The sequence below is a fragment of the Capra hircus genome, chromosome 3, assembly GCF_001704415.2.
Source record: "Capra hircus breed San Clemente chromosome 3, ASM170441v1, whole genome shotgun sequence".
NCBI lineage: Eukaryota > Metazoa > Chordata > Mammalia > Artiodactyla > Bovidae > Capra > Capra hircus.
In genome coordinates this window covers 19647591-19663207 of record NC_030810.1, presented here as the reverse complement: position 1 = coordinate 19663207, position 15617 = coordinate 19647591, and the positions used below count along the sequence as shown (strand labels likewise).

The following is a 15617-nucleotide window of genomic DNA, read 5'->3' as shown; positions in this document are numbered from 1 at the left end:
TGTTGTCTATAGCTGTGAGTCTGTTTCTTTTTATTTTTTAAATTTCACATATAAGTGATAACATACTGTGTGTGTCTTTCTCATCTGACTTATTTCGTTAAGTAAGTGTAATACTCTCCAGGTCTCTACATGTTGCTACAAATGGCAAATTTTCATTCTTTTTTATGTCTTGCAGAAGAACTCCGTACTGCAAGTTCTGAACAATGTTAACTTAGATTTTCCATTAAGAATTTTTAAGTTTTATGCTTGACACATAATTCCTTGATCCAAACAGATTTGTCTTTTGTATATGGTATCAGGTTGGCTTTTTTTTTTCCCATGTAGATGTCCCTTCTTCCTTGCTCCATTTGTTAAATAGACCTTTTCTCCAAGGAGAAAAGGTGAGAATCTTCTAGCAAAGCATAAGTTATGAATTTACATAACCTAATCACAAATATAATATCTCATTACTTTTCCCCCTTGCTGGATAGAAGCAAGTAGCTAGGCCAGCCCATATTCAATGGGAGAGGATACAGAAGGGTGTGAATGCTAGGAAGCTGTTACAATTCTTTGAGCCTGCCTACCAAAGCTGAACCCACTAATATGTCTAGGGCTTTAGCTGGGACAGCCAAGGTTCTTTCTTTAAAAAAAGATATTTATTTATTTATCTAGTTGTGTCGAGTCTTAGTTGTGGCATGAGGACTCATAGTTGCAGCATATGGGATTTAATTTCCTGACCAGGGATTGAACCCAGGCCCCCTGCATTGGAAGTGTGAAGTCTTAGCCACTGAACAACCAGGGAAGTCCCTTTCTTTTTTCATTTAGTCTCTTACACAGGAGGCTAGCCCAGGCTTGCTCACATGGCAGCAGCAGTAGGTTCTAAGAAGATAACAGAAGCTACACAATGTCTTGAGGCCAAAAATCAGAACTTACATTGTGTTACTTCCTCCAAACTCTTGTTAGTCAAAGTTAGTCACTAGACCAACCTAGATATAAAGGATGGGGAACTAACCTTACTTTTTTTTTTTTCCCCCCCTTCTGGTCAGCACTGTTTTTTTTCCTCCCACTTTTTTGTTGTGGTAAAAAACACGTAACATAAAATTTAGTTTAGTGGCATTAAATACATTTATAATGTGGAGCACCATCACCTCTACCCTTCTCCATAATTCTTCTCATCTTATAAAACTGAAACTTCATAGCCATTAAATATAAATCCCCATTTTCTCCCTCCTAGCCCATGGCAAATGCCATCTGCTTTCTGTCTGTATGATTTTGGCTACCTTAATTTAAGTACCATATATAAGTAGATTTATATAGTATTTGTCTTTTTGTCACTGTCTTTTTTTCACTTAGTACAGGGTCCTCAAAGTGTATCTATGTGGTAGCATATTTTGGGATTTCCTTCCTTTTTAAGCTGAATAATATTCTCTTATGTGTATATACCACATTTTGCTTATCTGTTTAGTTCACAGATGGACATTTGGGTTGCTTCTACATTTTAACTATTTTGAGTAATGCTGCTATGAACATGGGTATACGAATATCTCTTCAAGACCTTACTTTCGTTCCTTCAGGTATATACCCAGAAGTGGAATTGCTGGATCATATTGTAATTCTATTTTTAATTTTTTAAGGAACCACCATGCTGGTTTCCACAGTGGGCTACCATTTTACATTCTAGGCTCTATTTCTTGATGGGAAGAGCTACAACAAATCTGTAACCCTTTTAAATCTATAATATACACTATTACTTTTTATTTGCTAATATTTTATTCAGGATTCTTATATTTATATAATGAGTGAATTTGCCTGTAATCTTCCTTTCTCATATCTTTGTCTGATTTTGGCATCAGAATCATACTGGCCTCATAGAATGAGATGAAATTCCCCACCCCAAACATATGACCTGTCACAGGGCTGGTGCACAAATATATTTCTTAGTTGAATGAATGAATGGATAAGTAAATGACTAAAGAGGAAACAGAGAAAAAAAACAACTGGAAAAATATATGGATAGTTGGTTATGACAGATTTTTTTAAGTTGGGAGTTCATAGTTTTAACTGCCTTCTTAACCTTATTTGTGTAAACTTTCTCTTAGGATGGACAATCTTAGGATGTTCTTGCTCTGCTTCCCAGGTGGAATTCACTTTGTTAATGCAGAACAGAAAGAAACCTATCCAAGTTTCTATAATTTGTATCATATTCTGAGGTCCTAGTTACTATGGTAGCTACAAAGAAGCCAATACAAGGAGGGGGCCTGAGAGTGAGGGAAATGTGACTGAAGTGCAACATAGCTGAAAAATTGATTTGTTGGAAATTGTTGCTCCCAGGACATTGAGTAATTCAAGGTTTCTGTGGGCCAGAGGAGTTGGATAGGGTAAGCACTCCAAATATATCCAAAAATAACATCTCTGTGTTATTTCTTTTTAAAATATTGGCTTGTAATCAGACCTTTGCAGACTTTGTTATATTCTCAAGTTTCCATGTAATGGATGAATTGATATATGTCACAGTTGCTTTGTGGCATTTGAAATTCTCTGTAAAATATAGCTTCAGTTGAAATTCTCTGTAAATTTCATATTGACATTCTTTTTTTTTATTTTTTAAATTAATTTATTTATTTTAATTGGAGGCTAATTACTTTACCATATTGTGGTGGTTTTTGCCATACATTGACATGAATCCACCACAGGTGTACATGTCTGCACATCCCAAACCCCACTCCCCACCTCCCTCCCCATCCCATCTCTCTGGGTTGCCCCAGTGCACCGGCTTTGAGTACCCTGTTTCATGCATTGAGCTTGGACTGGTCATCTATTTCAGATGTGATAATATACGTGTTTCAATGCTATTCTCTTAAATCATCCCAACCTTGCCTTCTCCCACAGAGTCCAAAAGTCTATTCTTTATATTTGTGTCTCTTTTGCTGTCTTGCATATAGGGTCATCATTACCATATTTCAAAATTCCATATATATGTGTTAATGTACTGTATTGGTGTTTTTCTTTCTGACTTACTTCACTCTGTATAATAGGCTCCAGTTTCATCTACGTCATTAGAACTGACTCAAATGTGTTCTTTTTAATAGCTGAGTAATATTCTATTGTGTATATGTACCACAGCTTTCTTATCCATTCATCTGCCAATGGACATCTAGGTTGCATCTAAGATGTCCTAGCTATCATAAACGAATGTTGGGGTACACATGTCTCTTTCAGTTCTGGTTTTGTCGGTGTGTATGCCTAGCAGTGGGATTGCTGGGTCTTATGGCAGTTCTATTTCCAGTTTTTTAAGGAACCTCCACACTGTTCGCCACAGTGGCTGTACTAATTTGCATTCCCACCAACAGTGTAAGAGGATTCCCTTCTCTCCACACCCTTTCTAGCATTTACTATTTGTAGACTTTTGATAGCAGCATATTGGCATTATTTATCCTTCCTTCTTTGGAGTTCACTTATCTTGGTAATAAAAAGAAAAGTGTAATTTTTTATGACAGTTTCTCCCTATTCAGATTAAAACACTGCATGTGAGCTAAGCAAAAAACATTTGAAAGAATGAATGCTTTCAAGAACCTGAACTAAACACATTGTACACTTGAGTGAAACATTTGGTTTTAGGTTAAGGCAGCTGCAGCCAACAGGGAGGCATATTAGGTTATATAGTGGCCTTTGTCTGTCAATAGGAGGTAGACAAGTTCATCTTTAGAGATGGCCATTTTTCCTAGAACTCAACTTTTAGTTTTTCTCTTTCAGAGGTATTAAATCATTGCTTTATTTGATTGTTGTGAAGATCAAATGAGAGTGTGGCTTTTGTTTAATTTTTTAAACGTAAACATTTTACTTGATGTTTTAGTTAAAAGCGCTAAATACAGTTTTACAGATACTATTAATTCATTTAGTTCTCCTAACAATCCTGTGAGATAGGTGTCGGCACTATTATTTCCTTCTTACAGATGAAATTGAGGAATAGAAGTTTAGTATTTTGCTCAAAGATGTACAGCTAGTATGTGGAATTCATACCCAAGTAGTCTAACTTCAGAAGCTCTCTTCTGAATCATTACACTATGCTGTCTCTATGTGAAAATGCTTTTGTAAACTATAAACAGATACTGTACGGATATTACTGGCAGATTTTATTAAGTGTTCGACATTGTGCTAGATGTTGTGGCAGATCTAAAGGAATCATAAATCTGCCTTTTTAGAATTTGTAATCTTGTTGGGGGAAAGAAATATGACACAGAAGACAGCAATAATATGGCCGCCTATAAGATCACTGTCTGCCAGAGAACTCTCCTCATCTAGTAAATATGTGCCTTATTTTCTTTCATTGCTCCCCTCCACAGCATAAAATCTAGTGTGTAAACATATAGTTACTGTTGGCTAAATGTGGATGTCCTTAAATACTATTCCCATTTACACAGTGAGCAGACCTAGGTTATTATTTACAGAGAAGCAGTTGTACTTTCCTTCTGTTCCATGCAGTGAACTTGAGATTCATACACTTAATTTGGCTAAGCAGTATCTTGATTGCCCCTCTTTTTCTTTAACTTTTCATTTTTTGTATTTACTTATTATTTTTAACAAATAAAAATTACATGTTTAAGATAAGCAGCATAAAGTTTTGATATATGTAAACATTATAAAATGACTACCACAAACTAATTAAAATATCCATCATCTCGTTAACTGTTCAATTTTTTATATAATTTCACATTTACAGGTTATAGGGGTAGTACAGAGATTGCATATATCCTTTACCCAGATTCCCCACTCTTTCCCTCTTATGTATTCAATATATCTGATGTATATACAATATATTATATAATCATTATTTTTCTGAATTATTTATGAGAATAAATTGCAGATATGATTCCCTTTGCCTTTAACACATCAATGTGTGTCTTTCCCCCATACTCCTAGCCCAGAAAGGACAATCTCTTAAGATAGGAAATTACATTGGCATAATACTTTAGTCTGCAGACTTTATTCAAGTTCACTAGCTAACCTAATTATATCCTCTAGAGCAATACAAAAAAATTCTGACTGCCCATGTTTTAAACACTGTGATGAGTACGTGTTAAATAATACTCCTGTATTTGGTTCCAAAAGCATTGTGAGCAGGTGCCCTGTCCCCTGACTTAGTCACACAGGCATGGCCAATGGCTTTGTTTGATTTTCCTTTTTGTGTGTGATTCAGTGGAGCAGCGTGACTTCGTTGGAGTGGACAGCACAGGCAAGAGGCTGCTCTTCATGGCTAATGAAGCAGACTTGGATGAGGAGCTGATCATTAAGGGATCCATCCTACAGAAGTAAGCCCTGGGGTTTTTCTTTTTGGCAGTTCTCCTTGTCTTAAAACAAAATAAAACCACCCAGTGGATGGGAAAAACGAAATGAAAACTAGATTAATCTCTGTGAAACTGACAAAAGTATGTGAATGTTTTCCCATGAGGTAGGATAGAGGCTTTTCTTCACCACACAAGCTTAGCTTTTCCCTATGTCTTTTCTGGCCACGGTAGAATCAGATCCTGCGTCAGAGCAGAGCAAGTGGCTGTGGAGAGAACAGGAAACAGAACTATCTTTCGACAGTGTTATAGAGCTTCCTGTTTTTTGTTTAACCGTGGTAAACACACAACATAAAATTCATCACTTTAACCATCTTTAAGGGTACAGTTCAGTAGCATTATGTGTATTGACATTGTTGTGAAGCAGATTTCTGAAACTTTTTCATCTTGCAAACATGAAACTCACAACTCTCCTTTATCTCCTTTCCCCAGCCCCTGGTAACCACCATTTGACTTTCTGTTTTTCTGAATTTGACTACTTTAAGTACCATTTATAAGTGAAATCATATACTATTTGTATTTGTCACTGACTTCTTTCACTTCATTAGTATAATGTCCTCTAGGTTTATTCACATTGTAGCATGTGTCAGAATTTTTTTTCCTTTTCAAGGCTTCTTAAATTCCATTGTGTATATACACCACATTTTCTCTATCTGTTAATCAATCAGTGGACATTTCGGTTGCTTCCACCTCTTGGCTTTTGTGAATAATGCTGCAGTGAACATGGATGTACAACTATCCCTTTGAGATCCTGCTTTGAATTCTTCTGGATATATACCAGAGGTGAGATTGCTGGATTATTTGATAGTTCCCTATTTTTTATTTTTTGAGGAGCATCCATACTGTTTTCCATTTTACAATCCCACCAACCATGCACAAAGGTTCTAATTGCTCTATATTCTCATTAACATGCATTATTTTCTGTTTTGTTTTTGATAGTAGTCATCCCAATGGCTACACATAGGCAACATAGTCACATTTTCTTTAATCAGCATTTTATTGACTACTTCAGAAGCCACTATCCTCAGTGGGCATCACTGCCTGATGCCACTACATAGCAATGCTTAATAAATGTTTGGAACCTGGATGAAATGAATGTGAGAGGGAAAATTGGGAAAGAAAAGTGTCTTACTGGTTGGTATGTTTTTTCTGCTGGTTGGTGTGTTTTTTCCTGTTTGTTTGTTTTGCTCTCCAGCACAGTAGAGGTAGAAGACATATTTTAGTGTATATATTTTAATGAAAATGAAGTTAAACTCTAGTTTCAATTGGCCCAGTTACCCCTATGGATAAGAGTTCTATATTAGAGCTTTGGTTGTCTCATCTGTAAAAATGAGTTTAATAATAATAGGGCTGCTATGGGAAATTTGTTGTTGTTCAGTCATTCAGTCATGTCCAACTCTTTGCGACCCCATGAACTGCAGCACACCAGGTTTCCCTGTCCTTCACCATCTCCTGGAGTTTGCTCAAACTCACGTCCATTGAATCAGTGGTGCCATCCAACCATCTCATCCTCTGTCATCCCCTTCTCCTGCCTTCAGTCTTTCCCAGCATCAGGGTCTTTTCCAACGAGTCAGCTCTTCGCATCAGATGGCCAAAGTATTGGAGCTTCAGCTTCAGCATCAGTCCTTCCAATAAATGTATGCAAAACAGTTAGCATAATGCCTGTTCCATAGTAGGTGACCAAAACATAGTAAACATCACCTATAAATAAACAGCTCTTGAGGAAAACACTTGTGAATTAAAGTGGCTACTTCAGGTTTTATCACAGAACTTCCTACTACTAGTTTCTAATCAAGTGTGAGAAATAATTTAAAAACCAGCATAGGGATTTCCCTGGTGGTACAGTAGATAAGAATCCACCTGCCAATGCAGGGGACACAGGTTCAGTCCCTGGTCCTAGAAGATTCAACGTGCCATGGAGGAACTAAGCCCATGCACCATGACTGCTGAGCCCGAGTGCTGCAATTACTGAAGCCTGTGTGTCTAGAGCCTGGGTGCCACAAGAGAAGCCATTGTGAGAAGCCTCGGCACTGCAACAAAGAGTAGCCCCTGCTCATCACAACAAAGGCCCAGCACAACCATTAAATAAATAAACTTTAAAAATGTAAAAACTGGCAGTTTCAACAGTAGCAAACACAGTAGGATAATTAAACACAATAAAGCTCAAAAATTGGTGACCAAGGAAAGAAGCAAGATTCCAATGAGGAACAGAAAGGAAGAGCAGTAGGCTCTCAGCTCCGCCCTATCAGCATTCCCCAGAAGCCATTCTGATGTCTTAATGAAATCCTGCAAATTCTCACTAATAGCTCCAGATCTGAAAAGAAGCAAACTGAGTACCTATCTGTACATTTATCTTCTGACTGAGAAGCAGTAGAAACACTACTGAGGAGTAAATGATGCACCAGGGAAAATGAACAGTTTTCCCTGAGGTTGACTGTAACAGAAACAAAAGATCTGGCCTTAAACAATGAACAGGTGAAATAAGGTGAAGCTAGAGACTTCCATAGAAATGGGGTAACTCCTTAGGTATATGGAATGAAACAAGAATGTTTAACAGAATCTTGGGATAGAGAAATAATCGAACAAAGACTCTATGGTACCTTGGTGAGTTCCTTATACCCTTTCCATCTCTCCCACGCACATCATTCCCTGAAGCTGTAGAAAAGTACACAGAATACAAAATAACCAAGACTCACATGATAGCCACTCTCAGATATGAAAGGATAAAAGATAAGAATTCATCTATGGGGCTTCCTGGTGGTCCAGTGGCTAAGATTCTGCATTCCCAATGCAGGGGGCCCAGATTCAGTCCCTGGCCAGGAAACTAGATCCCATGTGCCACAATTAAGACCTCACATACTCTAACTAAAAGATCCCACATGCTACAAATAAAACCCAGTGCAGCCAAATAAATAAATAAATATAAACATTTTAAAAAAAGAATTCACCTATAATATATCACACTAAATAAAACAAGCATGGGCTTCCCTGGTGGCTCAGTGGTAAAGAATCTGCCTACCAGTGCAGAAAACATGGGTTCCATCCCTGATCTGGGAAGATCCCACATGCTGTGAAGCAGCTAAGTCACGCACCCCACAGCTGAGCCTGTTCTCTAGAGCCTGAGAGCTGCAAATGCTGAGCCCACTAGCCACAACTACTGAAGCCTGTGCATTCTAGAGCCCATGCTCTGCAACAAGAGAAGTGACCACAACGAGAAACTCATGCACTGCAACTAGAGAAAAGCCTGTGCAGCAAGGAAGACCCAGCATAGCTAAAAATAAATAAAACTATTTTTTTAAAACATGAATAAGACCAAAAGACTCAATCTATCCAACTGTGCAAACGCATAGCAAAAATTAGAGCAAGAAAAATATACTGCAAAAACCTGTCCTGAGAAAAACAACTCAGTGAATATCTGTATACAGGTCAGGAAGCAACAGTTAGAATTGGACATGGAACAACAGACTGGCTCCAAACAGGAAAAGGAGTACATCAAGCCTATATATTGTCACCCTGCGTATTTAACTTATATGCAGAGTACATCATGAGAAACACTGGGTTGGAGGAAGCACAAGCTGGAATCAAGATTGCCAGGAGAAATATCAATAACCTCAGATATGCAGATGACACCACCCTTATGACATAAAGTGAAGAAGAACTGAAGAGCCTCTTGATGAAAGTGAAAGAGGAGAGTGAAAAAGTTGGCTTAAAGCTCAACATTCAGAAAATGAAAATCATGGCACCTGGTCCCATCACTTCATGGGAAATAGATGGGGAAACAGTGGCTGACTTTATTTTTCTGGGCTCCAATATCACTGCAGATGGTGATTGCAGCCATGAAATTAAAAGACGCTTGCTCCTTGGAAGGAAAGTTACGACCAACCTAGATAGCATATTAAGAAGCAGAGACATTCCTTTGCCAACAAAGGTCCGTCTAGTCAAGGCTATAGTTTTTTCAGTAGTCATGTATGGATGTGAGAGTTGGACTGTAAAGAAAGCTGAGCATAGAAGAATTGATGCTTTTGAAGTGTGGTGTTGGGAAAGACTCTTGCAAGTCCCTTGGACTGCGAGGAGATCCAACCAGTCCATCCTAAGGGAGATCAGTCCTGAGTGTTCATTGGAGGGACTGATGTTGAAGCTGAAACTCCAATACTTTGGCCACCTGATGTGAAGAGGTGACTCATTTGAAAAGATCCTGATGCTGGGAAAGATTGAGGGCAGGAGGAGACAGGGACGACAGAGGGTGAGATGGTTGGATGGCATCACTGACACAATGGACATGGGTTTGGGTAGACTCCGGGAGCCGGTGATGGACAGGGAGGCCTGGCGTACTGCGGTTCATGGGGTCGCAAAGAGTCAGACACAACTGAGTAACTGAACTGAACTGGACTGAATACAAAGAATTTCCTTACAAATATATAATTCTAAATAAATTTATATTTTTTAAAAAGGCAAAAATATATATATATAATTCTACAACTGCAGGACAACTCAATGGACTGTGAATTTAATAAATAAGAGTTGAGTGATGAGATGGTATTATAAAAACAAAACGAGATAAAAGAAAATAGTACAGAAACGAAAATAAATTGAGTACCAAATAACTACAGAATTAATTAATTTTAAAATTGCAAAGTACAGAAGTGATACAACTGAAAATCAAATTTTATATATAAAGGAAAGATTTAAGATATCCAGTACTTTAGTGGAGAAGGCGATGGCACCCCACTCTAGTACTCTTGCCTGGAAAATCCAATGGACAGAGGAGCCTGGTAGGCTGCGGTCCATGGGGTCACGAAGAGTCGCACACGACTGAGTGACTTCCCTTTCACTTTTCACTTTCATGCATTGGAGAAGGAAATGGCAGGAATAGGGGAGCCTGGTGGGCTGCCGTCTATGGGGTCACACAGAGTCGGACACGACTGAAGTGACTTAGTGGCAGCAGCAGTACCTTAGATGAAAAATGAAAATAATTGAAATTAGAATCTAATAGAAATAAGACAGAAAGATAATTCAATATAATTAATATCTCATGTGGTCAAAAGATGCATTCAGAGATACAAAGGATTCTTGGTAAAATAATTTAAGTGTTTTGGGGAGGGGCACGCCATGCAGAATCTTAGTTCCCTGACTGGGAATTGAATCCCTGCCCCCTGCATTGGAAACACAAGAATCTTAACCACTTGGACTACCAGGGAAATCCAGCACTTGATTTTAAATCTTTTACTCCCCCAGTGAATCATTTAGGATTTTATTATCCAGAATTTTGAAGGATCCCAAAAGGAGCATCAGTTCAGTTCAGTCGCTCAGTCTTGTCTGATTCTTTGCAACCGCATGGACTGCAGTACGCCAGGCCTCCCTGTCCATCACCAACTCCTGCAGTTTACTCAAACCCATGTCCATTGTGTCAGTGATGCCATCCAACCATCTCATCCTCTGTTGTCCCCTTCTCCTCCCGCCTTCAAACTTTCCCAGCATCGGGGTCTTTTCAAATAAGTCAGTTCTTCGCATCAGGTGGCCAAAGTATTATTGGAGTTTCAGCTTCAACATCAGTCCCTCCAATGAATATTGAGGACTGATTTCCTTTAGGATGGACTGGTTGGATCTCCTTGCAGTCCAAGGGACTCTCAAGAGTCTTCTCCAACACCACAGTTCAAAAGCATCAATTCTTCAGCGCTCAGGTTTCTTCACAGTCCAACTCTCACATCCATATGTGACTACTGGAAAAACCATAGCCTTGACTAGACGGACCTTTGTTGGCAAAATAATGTCTCTGCTTTTTAATATGCTATCTAGGTTGATCATAACTTTACTTCTGAGGAGTAGGCGTCTTTTAATTTCATGACCGCGGTCACCATTTGCAGTGATTTTAGAGCCCAAGAAAATAAAGTCAGCCACTGTTCCTGCTGTTTCCCCATCTATTTGGCATGAAGTAATGGGACCGGATGCCATGATCTTAGTTTTCTGAATGTTGAGCTTTAAGCCAACTTTTTCACTCTCCTCTTTCACTTTCATCAAGAGGCTCTTTAGTTCTTCTCTTTCTGCCATAAAGGTGGTGTCATCTGCATATCTGAGCATAAAGCATACTTATTTCCTCAGACAACTTCTGTACATGTTAGAGAGACATTACAAACACTGTAGCAGAGAAAAATAGACACCCATTTCAATCCAACATTTACTTGTTGGATTGAATTAGAAAAAACTACATGCATATATCAGGCTGTTGGACTTTTAAAAAATCATAGTTCTCACAAAAACAGAAAATTTGTTTGTAACCAAATCTGGGTAGATGGTTGATTTGGAAGGTAGTCAGTAGACTCATTTAATTTCACATTATGAATCCGTCCATGGACTCATTTAATGTCACGTTGCCTTTTAATGTTGTTGCTGGAGTTTGGGGCTGCCAGCAATCTCTAAGTTCTCAAGAGAGGTGTTCATAAATTCAAATCATTTTTTTCTTCCTCATTAACTCTGGAAAGAAGACCTACAAGAACTTTTAGAACTAACACCCAAAAAAGATGTCCTTTTCATTATAGGGGACTGGAAAGCAGAAGTAGGAAGTCAAGAAACACTTGGAGTAACAGGCAAATTTGGCCTTGGAGTACGGAATGAAGCAGGGCAAAGACTAAGAGTTTTGCCAAGAAAATGCACTGGTCATAGCAAACACCCTCTTCCAACAACACAAGAGAAGACTCTACACATGGACATCACCAGATGGTCAACACCGAAATCAGATTGATTATATTCTTTGCAGCCAGAGGTGGAGAAGCTCTATACAGTCAGCAAAAACAAGATCAGGAGCTGACTGTGGCTCAGCTCATGAACTCCTTATTGCCTAATTCAGACTGAAATTGAAGAAAGTAGGGAAAACCACTAGACCATTCAGGTATGACCTAAATCAAATCCCTTATGATTATACAGTGGAAGTGGGCAATAGATTTAAGGGACTAGATCTGATAGATAGAGTGCCTGATGAACTATGAATGGAGGTTCATGACATTGTACAGGAGACAGGGATCAAGACCATCCCCATGGGAAAGAAATGCAAAAAAGCAAAATGGCTGTCTAAGGAGGCCTTACAAATAGCTGTGAAAAGAAGAGAAGCAAAAAGCAAAGGAGAAAAGGAAAGATATAAGGATCTGAATGCAGAGTTCCAAAGAATAGCAAGAAGAGATAAGAAAGCCTTCCTCAGTGATCAATGCAAAGAAATAGAGGAAAACAACAGAATGGGAAAGACTAGAGATCTCTTCAAGAAAATTTGAGATAGCAAGGGAACATTTCATGCAAATATGGGCTCGATAAAGGACAGAAATGGTCTGGACCTAACAGAAGCAGAAGATATTAAGAAGAGGTGGCAGGAATACACAGAAGAACTGTACAAAAAAGATCTTCACAACCAAGATAATCACGATGGTGTGATCACTCACCTAGAGCCAGACATCCTGGAATGTGAAGTCAAGTGGGCCTTAGAAAGCATCACTATGAACAAAGCTAGTGGAGGTGATGGAATTCCAGTTGAGCTATTTCAGATCCTAAAAGATGATGCTGTGAAAGTGTTGCACTCAATATGCCAGCAAATTGGGAAAACTCAGCAGTGGCCACAGGTCTGGAAAAGGTCAGTTTTCATTCCAATCTCAAAGAAAGGCAATGCCAAAGAATGCTCAGACTACCCCACAATTGCACTCATCTCACACGCTAGTAAAGTAATGCTCAAAATTCTCCAAGCCAGGCTTCAGCAATAGGTGAACCGTGAACTTCCAGATGTTCAAGCTGGTTTTAGAAAAGGCAGAGGAACCAGAGATCAAATTGCCAACATCTGCTGGATCATGGAAAAAGCAAGAGAGTTCCAGGAAAACATCTATTTCTGCTTTATTGACTATGCCAAAGCCTTTGACTATATGGATCACAATAAACTGTGGAAAATTCTGAAAGAGATGGGAATACCAGACTAGCTGACCTGCCTCTTGAGAAACCTATATGCAGGTCAGGAAGCAACAGTTAGAACTGGACATGGAATAGCAGACTGGTTCCAAATAGGAAAAGGAGTATGTCAAGGCTGTATATTGTCACCCTGCTTACTTAACTTCTATGCAGAGTACATCATGAGAAACGCTGGGCTGGAAGAAGCACAAGCTGGAATCAAGATTGCCAGGAGAAATATCAATAACCTCAGATATGCAGATAACACCACCCTTATGACATAAAGTGAAGAAGAACTGAAGAGCCTCTTGATGAAAGTGAAAGTGGAGAGTGAAAAAGTTGGCTTAAAGCTCAACATTCAGAAAACGAAGATCATGGCATCTGGTCCCATCACTTCATGGGAAATAGATGGGGAAACAGTGGAAACAGTGTCAGACTTTTTTTTTTTTGGCTCCAAAATCACTGCAGATGGTGACTGCAGCCATGAAATGAAAAGATGCTTACTCCTTGGAAGAAAGTTATGACCAACCTAGATAGCATATTAAAAAGCAGAGACATTATTTTGCCAACAAAGGTCCGTCTAGTCAAGGCTATGGTTTTTCCAGTGGTCATGTATGGATGTGAGAGTTGGACTGTGAAGAAAGCTGAGCGCCGAAGAATTGATGCTTTTGAAGTGTGGTGTTGGAGAAGACTCTTGAGAGTCCCTTGGACTGCAAGGAGATCCAACCAGTCCATTCTGAAGGAGATCAACCCTGAGATTTCTTTGGAAGGAATGATGCTAAGGCTGAAACTCCAGTACTTTGGCCACCTCATGTGAAGAGTTGACTCATTGGAAAAGACTCTGATGCTGGGAGGGATTGGGGGCAGGAGGAGAAGGGGATGACAGAGGATGAGATGGCTGGATGGCATCACTGACTCGATGGACGTGAGTTTGAGTGAACTCCGGGAGATGGTGATGGACAGCGAGGCCTGGCGTGTTGCGATTCATGGGGTCGCAAAGAGTCGGACACGACTGAGCAACTGAACTGAACTGAACGCTGGAAAAGATATTGAGTTTTTGTTATTTCTGGTATCAGAAGCCTAAATGATCAACTGCCATTTCATATGAGAGGAACATTTCTTTTATTCTTGTGGTTGCAGTCAGAGTGCTATCAACGTACAGCTCTTTCCTAAGTACAAAGTTAAGCCTGAGTAATGCTAGAGTTCTCTCCTTTCTTAAGTGGTCACGGCCTATAACATCAGGAAAGCATCATGGTTGTGTTGGTGGTAATGGTGATGATGACAATGAAGATGATAAGACAGCAGCCCTAGTTTTTCAAATTTTGTGCCTGGCATTGTGTTAAAGGCTTTTTTTTTTTACACAATGGCTCTATGAAGTAGATTCTATTATATGCCACTTTACAGATGAGGAAATGAACAAGGATTACTTAGAAATAAGAAATTCCAATAAATATTTGTTGAATGAATAAGTGGGAAATCACCTATATGATTGAAAGTCTATAATCTACGGCTTGGCACTCTGATGAACGTTAAGGTATAGAACAAGGATTGGCAAACTTTTTCTACAAGGGGCAAATAGTAAATATCTTAGACTTTGCAGACCATCTCGTCTCTGTTGCATTTATTCAGCTCTGCTGTTACAGCACAAAAGCATCGTTAGGTATGTACCAGATGAGCATGGCTGTGTTCCAATAAAACTTTATCTACGAAAACAGGAAGCAGGATCATCCAGCTCACAGGCTGTAGTTTACCAGCCCCATTGGCGTGTTTTTTTTTTTTCCTCTCCCTTTCTAAAAAGAGTATCTATGATGGGCCCATTTTAACATAGCTTGTTTCTGACAGCAGTCAGGACATGGCAGACTGGATGTGGAATTTTTTCTTTTGAGAAAAGAAGTAAGAGGGTTCTTACAGATTATTTTTTCCTAAACAATTTATCAAAATAAAATTTTAGGAAACAGAGGAGGATTTCTTTATATTTTAGAAGAGCCAAGGACATAAGATGCAATTAAAGGATATCTCTGATTGTATTGAAAATATGATCTTATTTATAGATATTTTAGAATAATGCTATCACAGCTAGAAGGTCATTTGGTCCATATATTTCAGATAATGATACTGGAAGCCAAGGGAAGAAGAAGTTGTTCCATATCATTTATCTAGTTAGAGACAGGCCTTTTCCATTTAGTTCATGCTTTATACTTTTCAGGAATACTATATTCAACTGGCAAATGATTATTGACTTTCCTCCTCTTGTTAAACCACTGTTTTGGTATTTAAGGAGGCAGGAGACTGACTCAAAGAGTTCACATTAGCCTTGGTAGAAGGGAAGATTTTACATATAAAAGCCTAACAAACAGTAGCAAACAATATCAGATT

At 38.8% G+C, this 15617-nt stretch overlaps 1 protein-coding gene across 2 annotated transcripts in view; it reads left to right on the top strand.

Annotated features, from left to right (window-relative positions):
* EIF2B3 (eukaryotic translation initiation factor 2B subunit gamma) overlaps positions 1–15617 on the top strand; it is a 120710-nt gene that overhangs the window by 48803 nt on the left and 56290 nt on the right. For both annotated transcript variants that reach the window (XM_018043491.1, XM_005678550.3), the window contains exon 5: positions 5177–5288. In XM_018043491.1, coding sequence (XP_017898980.1) covers positions 5177–5288 — 112 coding nt within the window. The remainder of the gene's footprint in view (positions 1–5176; positions 5289–15617) is intronic.